Genomic DNA, 12,622 nt, shown 5'->3' with positions numbered 1-12,622 from the left:
AGGAGATGGGCAGGTGTTCCAGGAGAGGAACAGCAGAAACAGAGGAAAACCAGTCAAGCTACCGTGTGGATGAGGAACTATAAACAGCCGAAGGTGTGAAGAGGAAAGGATAGGAGATGACAGACAGAGGCCAAGCCACAGAGGCCTTTATAGCCCTGCCGGGCAGCTTAAAGGTCACCCGAAAGGTGAGGGAGATCCACCAAAGGGCCTTAGACAGGAACATGTGATGGTCAGATTTGTGTTAGATAAATGTTGAGAAAGGATTTAGCAAAGTATCGGTTAGGATTGGGTGCTGTTGGGTGTAACAGTGGCTTATGCCAGTCGGGGTTTGTTTTCCCACATACGGAGTCTGGAGGTAGGCAGTTGCTCAGTGGCTCAGACACTCATCTCCTTTCTGTCTTCTTGCTTTGCCATGCTTTTGTCCTCAAAGTTGTCACCTCATGGTCAGAAAATGGCTGTCCACGCTCAAAACATCACAACCATGTTTAAGGCAGCAAGGATGTGGAAAGATGCCGCTATTCCCTTTACCCACTAATGTAAAATCCCTCCCAGAAATGACTAGCCTTTCAGCAGACTGATGGCGGTTTGGTCAGAACTATACTAGATGGCCATCTCTAACTGTAAGAGAAGCTGAGAAAGCAATCATCTTCTTACTTCTACAGCAGATTTGTGCAAGGGAGAAGGAGGTTGGGAATAAGTGTTGCGTAGCTAACCTATGCTTTTACCCAACACCTGGTAAAAAAGAAGGAGTGGATATTATTGCCATTAACTGAAACTGAAAACTCAGAAATTCTGAGTAATGGATCTAATTCTTCTAGATATGGGTTTGAGGTATCATCCAAAAGGGATGTTCAATAGGGAGTTGGATGTCAATTAAAAACGCAGGTGAAGGGACGGCCTGGTAGCTCAGGTGGTTGGATCTCCGTGCTCCTAACTCCACAGGCTGCCAGTTCGATTCCCACATGGGCCAGTGGGCTCTCAACCACAAGGTTGCCAGTTCAACTCCTCAAGTCCCGCAAGGGATGGTGGGCTCCGCCCCCTGCAACTAAGATTGAACACTGGCACCTTGAGATGAGCTGCCGCTGAGCTCCCGGATGGCTCAGTTGGTTGGAGCGCGTCCTCTCAACCACAAGGTTGCCGGTTTGACTCCCGCAAGGGATGGTGGGCTGTGCCCCCTGCAACTAGCAATGGCAACTGGACCTGGAGCTGAGCTGCGCCCTCCACAACTAAGACTGAAAGGACAACAACTTGATTTGGAAAAAAATCCTGGAAGTACACACTGTTCCCCCATAAAGTCCTGTTCCCCTTCCCCAATAAAATCTTTAAGAAAAAAAAAAAAAAAAAAACTCAGGTGAAGGCTTAGGGCATGGGCTATATTTATCGGTCATTAGAATATAGGTAGGACGTAGGGTGGGATGCCCTACATTTTAATGACCTCCAAATATATCCCAAGCACTACACAGAATTTCTGAGATTTGCATGGTTTTTTTGTCTGCCTAACATAATTTCAGTTTCGCCCGAGTCTGTGGAGATGTGCTAATTTATACAACTATTCTTTCTACATGCTCACACACCCATCCTGGAATTTAAAGGACAGTAAAGTTATGCAAAGAATCACTGTGTGCAACAAGAACCAGAACATTTCTGCCAAGCGCACCTCCAATACAAATATGCACACACACCAGTCAGTGCTATACATAGAACTTGCTCTTAAATACCAACATCTATTTGCCACACTGTGTTTTCATTCTCTTGATTAAAATAACAGGAACTGTCATCATTCTGAAAGTCTTGGTGTTTATTATAGAAATATAACCATGCAGAAAACACAACGGTGGAGACTCTTGCCGAGGTCTATCGGCAAGGCATCTGGTACCATCCCTGGCTTGGGATAAAAATCCTGCATCTAAATAATCTTACCTCTCAAGCAATGCTCAGATATACAGTGAAGACCCAATCCAAGAGGGCTGAAAACTTCTACAGAAGTCTTCTCTAACCTCCAGCCTGAAAGGGGCCCTCTCTCTGCCTTTTCAGCCAGTCTGGCCAGTCACGGAAATACTACTCTGGAACTGTGGATACAAGAGAAGTATTTCTTCAGTATTTACTTAGTCCAGTGAAATAGCTATGACAAATTTTTTCTTTTCCCCAAGACGCAGAGTGACATTTTAAAGTAAAAACCACACTTTTGGTGCCATAGAGTCTTTAAAAATAATACTAGAATAAGAGCTCAAAGGAATGTCTGCTGAAGCAAAGCTGTCCAAAGCCTCATATTTCAAGGAGAATTCAGCCACTTCATGCAGACAGGGAGCCAGGACTGCTCAGTTCAGCCTCTTCCCTATTGGATCTACTTCTTTGTACTCGGCACCAAATGCAAAAACTTGTAACCTCCTCTTGGTTCAAAGGCCCCTTTTGCTTGTTTTGCTGCTAAATCCATGCTACATTGCAGCGTTGCTTCTTTTTTTCATCTTCATGCTTTGTTTTCCCAGATCATGGGTTCCTTTAGGTCGGGGTCACATCTTGTACTCCCTTATTTCTTGCAGAGTTGTATTGGTCCTGGTAAACTTGCAAGAAATAGTTTTTGAATGGATGAATGAATGAAAGAATGACAAAAACTGGACAGCAGTGGTAGGTGAGTTGCTAGGCAACCTGGTAAAGAGGATTAGAAAACTCAGGTCAAGTTAGCAGGAAAGGTGGTGTAGGGGAAAGAATGTTTTACTGAGCCAACAGACATGGATCCTAGCCCCAGGTTTGCTTGCTTGTCTTCTCTTATTCAACAAACATTTCTTAAAGCTTCATTCAATGAGCTAGTCAGGCACTGTGGCAGGCTGTGAATAAAACAAAGTCCATGCCCTCAAAGTGTGTTGGAGGTGGTGAGGGGGACATGTGACAATCAGGGATTCTAGAAATATAATGGCCAGCACAAAGCACGTGGACACATGAGAAGGGGTTTCTAAATCAAACTGTGCTTTCCAGAAAAGCTTCCTGAAGGATTTTGATTCAAGTCTTGAAGGATGAGTGAGTGTTGGCTAGATGTGATTGGTTGGGAAAAGCATCATAGAAGGACTAGCATGTGAGGATGCTCCAAACCATAACATAGGAGGTTGCAATTGAGAACTAAAGTCTCAGCTGAAAAGGGGGCTATGGCCTGAGCTGAATTTAGAGAGGTAGGCTAGAACTACCTCGCAAGGAGCCTTGTGGCAATATGATTTCATGCTTTAAGAGCAGAGGTTTAGAAATCAGACAGAACTGACTTTATATCCCAGCTCTGGTACCAGCCATGTAACAATAACTGACTTTTTTTCACCCTCTCAGTTTTAGTTACCTTAGCATCATGTCTGGCTGTATTATTTAGCTATATTGCTGCATTACTTAGCTATCGCTGCGTAACAAGTTATCCCAAACCATAACAGCTGGAAACAATACACATTAAATTCTTGCAGTTTCTATGGTTCTGGAACCTATGTCTTGCTTAGCGGGGTCCTCAGCATCAGGGTCTCGCACAAAGTTGCAAAGTGTCAGCCAGAGCTAAGGTGTCATCTCAAGACATGACTGAGGAAGGAGCCACTTCCAAGCTTGCTTACATGGTTGTTGGCAGAATATAGTGCCTTGCTGGCTGTTGGCCAGGGGCTGCCTCAGTTCCTTGCCATGCTGACCTTCTCAACATAACAGCTTCCTTCATTAAAGCCAGTGAGAGAGAATCTGCTAGCAAGACAGAGATGTAGCCTAATCATTGAAGTGACTTAGCACTGTTGCCACATTGTATGCATTAGATATCACAAGGCCAGCCCACACTCCAGGGGAGGGGCTAAAACAGAGCAAGGAACACCAGGAAATGGGGATTATTGGGGGCCATCTTAGGGTCTGCCTGACCCCCTAACTTATAGCTTATTATCATGTTTCCCTAAAAGTAAGACCGAGTCTTATATTAATTTTTGCTCCAAAAGACGCATTAAGGCTTATGTTCAGGGGATGTCATCCTGAAAAATCATGCTAGAGCTTATTTTTCCAGTTAGGTCTTATTTTCAAGGAAACACGGTCCCAAGCAAAGAACTGTTAGCTATGATGATGATGATGATGATGATGATGATGATGATGATGTTGAGAGAGTTAGAAAAGCTGGAGAACCAGTGAAGGATTTCATATTAAGGAGTAACTTAGGTGACCATGGGCAAGGCAAGTCACCTCATGTCTTTGAGCCTTCATGTCCTCAATATAATGAAAATACCTATCCCCCAAAGAAATAAGAACATACATGTGCAAGCTGAAATACATTTTGTAACACCAAATACATAACCCACCACAGTCTGAGGAAGCAAACGGGCTTTGGCCAATTTTCCATTTTGTATTGATTCTTTGAGTCTCATAAACTGATATCGTCAAAGTTTTCAGGGTTTGGCCCTCTGGGCCCAAGAGGATTTGTACAACTGGAATAAACACCCGCAAAGCGAAATCTATCTTTTGAGCGTCCCTGGAGGCAATTCTAAGGGTTTGCTTTTTTCCTTCTTTTTAAATACCTTTGCTACCAAGGACCCCATGGGGGGGCTGGAGAGAGAAAACAGACTATCCGGAAAACGTCAACTGTTGATAACAAAAGTGGTAATAAAATCTTGTCCGGCTCCTGCTTCGCAGAGGGAATGTTTAGGGTGGATGGGGTTCCCCCATACCCGCGCAGCTGGTTTGTGCGGTTTCCAGTCCCGCGGAGCGGCTCAGGTTCCACCTCTGTGTCCGCCGGCAAAGGCAGATCCGAAGCCTGTAGGCAGTGGGGAGAGAACCCAGGGTCGTCCCCCCCCCCCCACCCCCCCCCCCACCATGGTGCCTCGCTCATTTCTGCTTAGTGCCCAAAAGGGATGCCTCATCGCATGCCCCAAACGGAGCCGATCACACACTGTCGCTTTTCATGTTCTTCCCGGGTGCGGTTTTCCCCGGGGAAGGTAAACAGCGCTTTCGACTCGGACTGGTGAGCATTTTGGCCGGGTGGCCCAGTCCTCCCGGAGGGGAACGGAACGTAGGAGTCAGCCCCTCGGCTTCCTACAAAGACGCACTTCTCGGCTGGGCGTCTCTGGGTGGAGCAAAGAGGTTGAAGAGGGTGAGGGTGCGACAATGTCCCTTTGCTTCTCGGCCCGAGGGCTGGCCTCGAGGACCAGGGGCTCCCAGGACCCCAGGGCAGGGCGCAAACCGTACAACTCCGCCCTGGCAGCTTGGCCCCGTTCGCGCTGAGGTCATCTCCCGTAGCGACGCTGCCTTCGGACCTGGCGGGCCATTCGGTCCCGGGGGCGGGGCTCGCGGGGAACGCGGGGCAGCCCCGACAGGAGGGCGGGAGTGACCCCGGGAAGTCTCGGGGAGAGGAGGCGGAGGAGAAGGAGCAGCTCGGGCAGCCCCGGCCGGGGGCTTTTACCTCGCCAGGGGTAAAAGCGGGGCCGTTTCCGTCACTGCTGCCTTAGAAAACATTTAACGAGAACCAGATGTGGGGGCCTCTGTCGAACTTTCTCAGAGTCCGTGATTGGTCCCTGGCCGAGGGCCGCAGCCAGTTAACGTGCTGGGGAGGGCCGGGAGCCCCGCCCCACCCGGGCGCCCGCGGTGATCCAGGTTGGAGACTGGCGCGGCGCCGCTAGTGGGCTGGCTGGCAGGGCCGGGACGCGCTGTGCTGCTGAGCAGTTGAGGGGCTAAGCGAGCATGCGGGGGGACCGGGCGGCTGGGCGGCAGGCGCTGCTGTCGCCTCCGCTGTCGTTGCTGCTGCTGCTGCAGCTGTCCAGGGCCGCGGCGCTGCACCCAGTAGACCTCTTCCCCTACGGGCAGTCGCGGGGGGACCAGCTCCTGCAGGAAGGCGACGACGAAAGCTCAGCCGCCGTAAAGTTGGCGAGTCCCCTGCGCTTCTACGAAGCCCAGTTCAGCTACCTCTACGTAAGTTCGGCCTCCTCTGGGTGCGGGATTCGGCAGATTTCTAGCAGCTTCTTCCCAGGGGTCCATGTAGTGTGTGGTTCTCACCGAGCCCGTGTCTTCTGAGGGAAGGAAACGATCCGCACGCCTGGCTGTCCCGTAGCGCCCCTGGAGTGGGACCTGGCTTTGCAGCGATGCTGCTGCAAGGACCCGCTGCTTTTCCTTACCTCGAGGGAGAGAGCAAGAACTGTTCGCAGCCACAGAAGTGTCTGAGGCAGAAATGTCGGTGGGGATACTCGGGCGGCCAGTGGGGTTTCCAGTTAGGACAGCTAGAAGACTGTGCACATCTGCAGAGCTGAGATGCTCCCTCCTCGGACCCTAAGATTTTATCCAGGGTTGTGCGGGAAGTGAGAAGATATAAGAACTAGTTTGGGGGCTCCTGGACCTATTGTATCGCGCTGTAGGTTAGGAGTGGAGGGTGGGACAGTGGCTGAAGTTGCGCTGGTCGCCGTGAACTCGGAATCGGGCTCCCTGCTGATGGGGAAGCGGGAGCTTCATGCCTGGGGCGGTTCCCTTCCCTTCGTGCGGAGCAGGGTGGTCGCGCAGGTCTGGACCTGTGGTAGCCGCCCTTGGCTTCCTGCAGCGAAGTGACCATTTGTCCCCCTTTTGTCCCGTTCTTCTCCCAGGTGGGCACCAACGGCATCATCTCCACCCAGGACTTCCCCAGAGAGACCCAGTATGTGGACGATGGTTTCCCCACGGACTTCCCGGCCATTGCTCCCTTTCTGGCCGACATCGACACGAGCGAGGGCAGGGGCCGAATCCTGTACCGCGAGGACACTTCTCCGGAGGTGTTGGGCCTGGCCGCCCACTATGTGCGCGCAGCCTTCCCGCGCGGAGCAGCGCACTTCACCCCTACCCACGCCTTCTTGGCCACCTGGGAGCAGGTGGGCGCCTACCAGGAGGCCACCCGCGGGATGCCGCCCTCGGGACAGGTAAGTGACAAAGGGATGCTTGGCTGCTGAGCCAATTGAGAGATAGGCTTGTAGTCTAGGCTGGAACCCAGGGAATGGCTTGGAGGTTTTTGAATCTGCCCTGGCGCTGAACCTGATGTATCCTTTGGTGACACTAGGGCTAAAGTGGCTTGGAAGTGAAATCTCCAGGCTTCCACTGAGGACCTGAGAGGTGGTCACTTCTAGCAAGGAAAAGTGCTTAGGGGATAAGAGGGCCCCAGTGCAGATGGGGAAGGCCCTCAGAACACAAGGTGCTTTACTGTTTGGTTGTTTATTTTTAGAATCACCTCTAAATATACAAGAATTATTTCTAATTATATGTTTGTTGAAAGAAAAACATAAGCAAATACAGGCAATTTAAAAAAGAAAAACCACCCATTTTCCTATCATTCAAACATAACCACTGTTAAACATTTTCCTGTGTACTTCCAGAGGATTTTTCCCTATCAATATCTATATTTATCTGTCACTGTCTATTAACAATGATGGGTTCACACTGCACATACTGTTTTGTAGCCTACTTTCCCCCCACTATATAGTATATTGTGAATATGTTTCAATGTCAGTAAATCCACTTCTACAGCATCATTTATAAGGTCTGCATAATATTTTATCCAGTGTATTTACCACTGTGCCCAGTGGTCATTAAGGTTATTTCCAGTTTTTCATTATAAATAATTTTGTGAAGCACTTTTTTTTTTAAACTAGATCTTTATGCATGTCCTTAGTTGACATTCCAGGATGTGGAATTGGGGGGCCCAAGAGGATGCACTTTTTATAAGGTTCTTGGTCACTTTGCAACTTGCCCTCCATGTACCAGGTTACATGGCCCCTAGTTTATAGGAGACTGTTCTCCATTTGTTTTATAGTCTCTACCTGAGAAAGTTAAACAACCCAAGCTTCCAGTCTTCAGGCTTGGCAGCAACATTTAAAGTACTCCAAATGGACATTACGTGGGGGTCAGGGTGGCTTGGCAAATGGTGGACTGCGTCATTCCTAGAGTAAGTAAGGTCTTCCTCACATGAAATTAGACCTGAATCTAAAGTGTCATACTCCAAGGAATGAAACTCTTAAAATTTATCTCTATTTGAATTCATCAAAGTGTTTCTTCGCTACAGAAAGCTGGCACATCTCCTCCCTGAGAGATTAAGTAGCTTGTCCATTCTCACTGAGCAGTTCAAGATGGTGGTCATTCTTGTTTTGTGCTCTGTAAGAGAAATAATTCCTGAAGGGGGTACTAAGCAAAGAAGATCTAGAAATAAAAAGTGTTTGAATTTATGATTTCTTGCCATTCATTTTTTTTTTGTCAGGCAATATCTAGTTTTGTTTATTGAATAATTTGTTTAAATATATGATTTGATATTTTAATTATCCAATTCAACAGGATATATTCAATTCAAACAAATATATTGAACACCTTCTTTGTGCAGGGCGCACTGAGCTAGGTGGAGGGTTGCAAAAGGTTGAATAAAGTAAGGCCCCATCATTATGTTGCATTCATTCATTTTTGTTTATAAATTTAAAAAACACTTACAATTAAGTATAACACATCTATAATAAAAAAAGTTTAGGTTTATTTTAAAATAATAAAATAAACATTATTTATTATTTCACCAACCAGAGGTCACCACTGCTAATACTTTGTATTTTCTTCCAGCCTGTTTTAAAAACATGTATCTTATATATGGCATATTCATATAGGGATAATTTACATTTAAACATAGTTGAAATTTATTCATCCAACAAACCGTTTTTGCACACTTGCTGTATGTCAGGACTGATATAGACACGATGAAAGTACATATTCTTTACTTCGAAGGATCTCATAGTTTAGGAAAGACATTGATTATTTGTTCAATATGATAAAGATAGTAGCATCTTGATTTAAGGAGACTAACTCTAACCCTCCCTGGTTAGGGGACGTGATCTGGGAAGGTTTCAGTGAGGAAGTAGCTTTGAATCTGAGTTGATATATCACCCATGTGATGTAAAGTAGAATGTGTCTGGGACATTACATGAGGTATATTATTACTGAAGAGGAAGGGTGGTGAGACAGGAGGCTGGAAAGGCCATGGGGTGGGGCCAGATCATGCTGTGCTGGGAGTTTGGACTTGGTTCTTTTGCATTGGGCGGACTTCGAAGAATTTTAAGCAGGGGATTGATTTTTCTTTCTTTTTTTTTTTTTGGTAAAAGAGCTCTTTCTGAGCTCTGTATTGAGAAGGTGAGGGCATAAAAGAAAAGATCGACTGCTTAGACACTTACAATTCAGGTTGTTTATTCAAGCTATCCTTTTAATTCTGATAACAATATTTTATCATACTGTCTTCCCACAACAATCCTATAAGATAAGTACAAGACTTTTTGTTTGCATTTCATAAATAATGGCAAATAGAAGTTAATGCTATTATCCAGAATTCTGCTCTAAGTGAGGCAAAGACAGGTTAAGAACACAGATTTCCTGATACGTACTATTTTTTTGGTTGTTGTTGCTTTTACCAAGACTTTTCACACAAGACCCATCCCCTTGGCACAAGTGATGAAGGTAGACACAACAATAGTTGTGCTTTTTCCAAAGACTTCCAATATATAAGACTGGAATTTTATTGTCTTGATGTCATCTTAGTACCATAAGAGTCCTTGGGACCATATTTCATTCAAAGGAAGAATGAATCTGGAATGAAATCTGCTTCCAAGAATACTATTGAGGTCTCATTACTTCTAAATTAGTATTCTAATACTCTGGAGAGAATCAGCTGTATCTGTCTTACTTTTTCAACAGATAAAAGAAAATTCAATTGAGTGAGATGAATAGGGGAGATGAGCAGTTGCACAGAAGCTCTGGGGTGATGAAATCACGCTATAGCTTTAAGTCCCAATTTTGTCAGGGCTTATTTGAAACCAAAAATTACAATATAGACAAGGTGACTTTGTTAATTATTTTTTTCAATTTCATCTGTAGCTTGGGAATAATGTATCTCTTACCCAACTTTCAGGTTGGCTGTGAAGACAATAATAACAAAGATAAAAACATTTTTGAAAGAAAAAGTGTTTATGAAAGGTTACCCAGTGATTTTGGAAGCAATGACTCAGTCTTAGTTTTCTCACCTGTAAAATGACGTAGCATTGCCTAACTTACAGGATTGTTGTGATAATTAACTAAAGTGACATTTTTAGGTAGCCATTGTAGTCCCTTACACCTAGTTGGCATGGCCAATCTGTGTTCACCTTTGTTGGCTTGATGAGACCAGGTTCTGGTTCTTTTACTTCTTTATCTTATAAGGCTGCTGTGATTCAAGTCCTTTACATAAGGACTCTTTAAATACAAGGTTTTCTGAATTGCAATTTCCATCTGGGCTTTTTTGGGTGGGGAATGCGGAAAGATTTGTAGATTCCATCTCTCTTTTATTTTTCCAATTAAAATCAATCTTCAGATATTGCCATATGCTAAGCTGGCTTCAGAATTTGTTTCATTGACAAAGGAGATGAGGATTCTGTTTGGAGAGAGTATGTTTTTTCAATTACCCATGTTGAAGCTTCTTCTGATTACTTTGAAGAGCTCTGTGACTTGACTTCTTGTTTTAATAGTTCTTTGGAGGTAGATTTTGGCAAACAATACTCTACCTTGCTTGAAGGACTGTGTGAGTTGTACATGGCTTTCTTAAAACTGGACATACTAACCTTATGTTGCAAAGTTAATGGAAATTTGAAGACATCAGAGGAATGGCATCTTTACCATTTAAAACAATTTCACTTGTTGCCCTTGGATATTCATGGGTGTGACAGGATGTTGTAGCTGATATTGCAGGAATGTCAAGATGTAACCACATCTAAAATAGTATGAACAAATAGTGTTTATCAACTCTGTTATTCTGGGACTCCTTGAATTTCACGGAGCAAAGAACGTACTTCATGGAGCAACGAAATCACGGTATTGACCTTCAAAGAACTTATTGACAGGAGACATAAAGAGGACCAGTGATGACCTTAGCTGTGTTTTTTTTGGGGGGGGGGCAGGAGTGTTGTTTTGTTATTGTTTGAGGGATGGGGGTTATAGAGAACTGGGATACACAGATCTATGGGAGAATGTTTTCTTGACCTGGATTTTAAGTTGGACTGAAAGAGCTGAAAGAATGGATCTTGAGAATGAGGCAGCAGGAGAGATTGTTCTGAGCTAGGTAGTATCCTGGGAGAAGGCTGGGAGAACTGAGGCTGGAAAAATGGATGACAGGATTTGTGGGGTAGTAACATAAGATGAGCAGGATGTTGGCCATTGGCGACCTCAATGTAGAGATTGAGTCACGTGGACTCATTTCAAAGGATGATAGTCATTGACGGAGGGCATTGGATCCACAGAGGGAGAGTGAGAGGTAAAAGCAGGACTTTGTTATAACTTTTTGACTTCTGGAGCTGATGCCCAGAAGAGAGGAGGTTTGCAGTCTATCTGAAAGAGTTTAACCCGAGTCTGAGACATAGCTATGAAGACATAGAGAATAAAGACAGAAAAGGAAATTCGTTAAAGAAAGGCTGAAGTTTTGCTAAAGGTTAAGTGTCTGAAAGCATATAACATTAGGGATGTGATAGCACTAAGCATTTATCTTTGATTGTTTGGCGGGATCTATAGGATTTAGGACAGAAAATGAACAAGGGAAAGTCATGTATGTGACTGTCATACAGGTAACAGGAGACGGAGAATTATACTAAGGAATGGAGGTTAGTATTGACACCAAACACTGGAGGCCAGAAGTCAGCGATACGACAACTGCAGAGAGCATGTGACCCTAAGCAAGATAAAAAAGAGAACTTTGCGACCCTTTAGGAGTCACCCTACTGATTAATTTTCATTGTGATTTTTGTAAGCCACCATAGGCATATCCCTTTGGGATAGGGATGGCAAGGTTCTGAATTTTTGCTAGATGACTGAAATTAATTAAATGAATTGAAAAAAATTAGGAATTCTGATGGGCATGTTTTATACCCGTCAGCTTTACTCTGCCAAGTGTCGGGTCAGCATTGACTGGCGATGCCCTATACCTCCTTCTGCCTGGTCTGCTGAGGGTTCTGGCTTTTCTCTCTTTCTGATAACAGGATGGCGGATACCTTGAAGCTTGGCAGCCACTGACCCTGATCCTCTCTGTGCTGCTCCTCCTTCCATGGAGGCCCCCTGTCTCCTCTCTGGGAGATTTGGGAACTGATGACCCCTTTGTGGGGTTTGGCAGCCCATGTGACGTTTTCCCTTCAGACAGTGCATGTAGATTTCTTGCAAAGGCTTGTCTCTAGGAATGTGAAGACCTTTCCAGTCTGGAAGTCAGTAAAGGAGTGCTTTGGGAGAAGGAGCAGCCCTTCAGGACTTCATGAAGGGAACTCTTTAACAATTAGTTGTTGAATTTTGTGGAACTGAAAGAGAACTTTAAAAGTGATCATTTGGTGTGTGGGTGGTTTTTAAACAGCCAGAGTCTTTTGGTGTGCACTGTGGGATCCTAAATTCTATTTAAAATTCTTCTTCTATTTGTCAGTCTCAGTGGAGACAAGTAGATTAAATGCTTGCCACCTGTAATAAGTGCTTGTCTCAGGGATGGCTTGTAAAAGACATTGAATATATTTTCACTGAAATGAATTTGTTGACTGACTAACTGAAAGAATAAAACTAAGTGCTAAATACCCAGACACCACCATAAAAGCCAGACTCTTCCCTTCACAGCTCTGTTTACTTTCCCCCTGCTGTCCTCCCCCAT

General features: G+C 45.1%; 1 protein-coding gene across 1 annotated transcript in view; it reads left to right on the top strand.

The window, feature by feature from the left end:
• The first annotated feature begins 5,584 nt into the window (after positions 1–5,584).
• NID2 (nidogen 2) overlaps positions 5,585–12,622 on the top strand; it is a 60,790-nt gene continuing 53,752 nt past the window's right edge. Inside the window, exons 1-2 of the mRNA XM_019725694.3 lie at positions 5,585–5,901; positions 6,564–6,872. Of these exons, the coding sequence (XP_019581253.3) occupies positions 5,674–5,901; positions 6,564–6,872 (537 nt within the window). The 5' untranslated portion in view covers positions 5,585–5,673. The remainder of the gene's footprint in view (positions 5,902–6,563; positions 6,873–12,622) is intronic.

The sequence above is a fragment of the Rhinolophus sinicus genome, chromosome 3, assembly GCF_057876585.1.
Source record: "Rhinolophus sinicus isolate RSI-liver-muscle chromosome 3, RSI-T2T, whole genome shotgun sequence".
NCBI lineage: Eukaryota > Metazoa > Chordata > Mammalia > Chiroptera > Rhinolophidae > Rhinolophus > Rhinolophus sinicus.
Note: the sequence above shows the minus strand (reverse complement) of the source record. Positions and strands in the feature narration are given on the sequence as shown.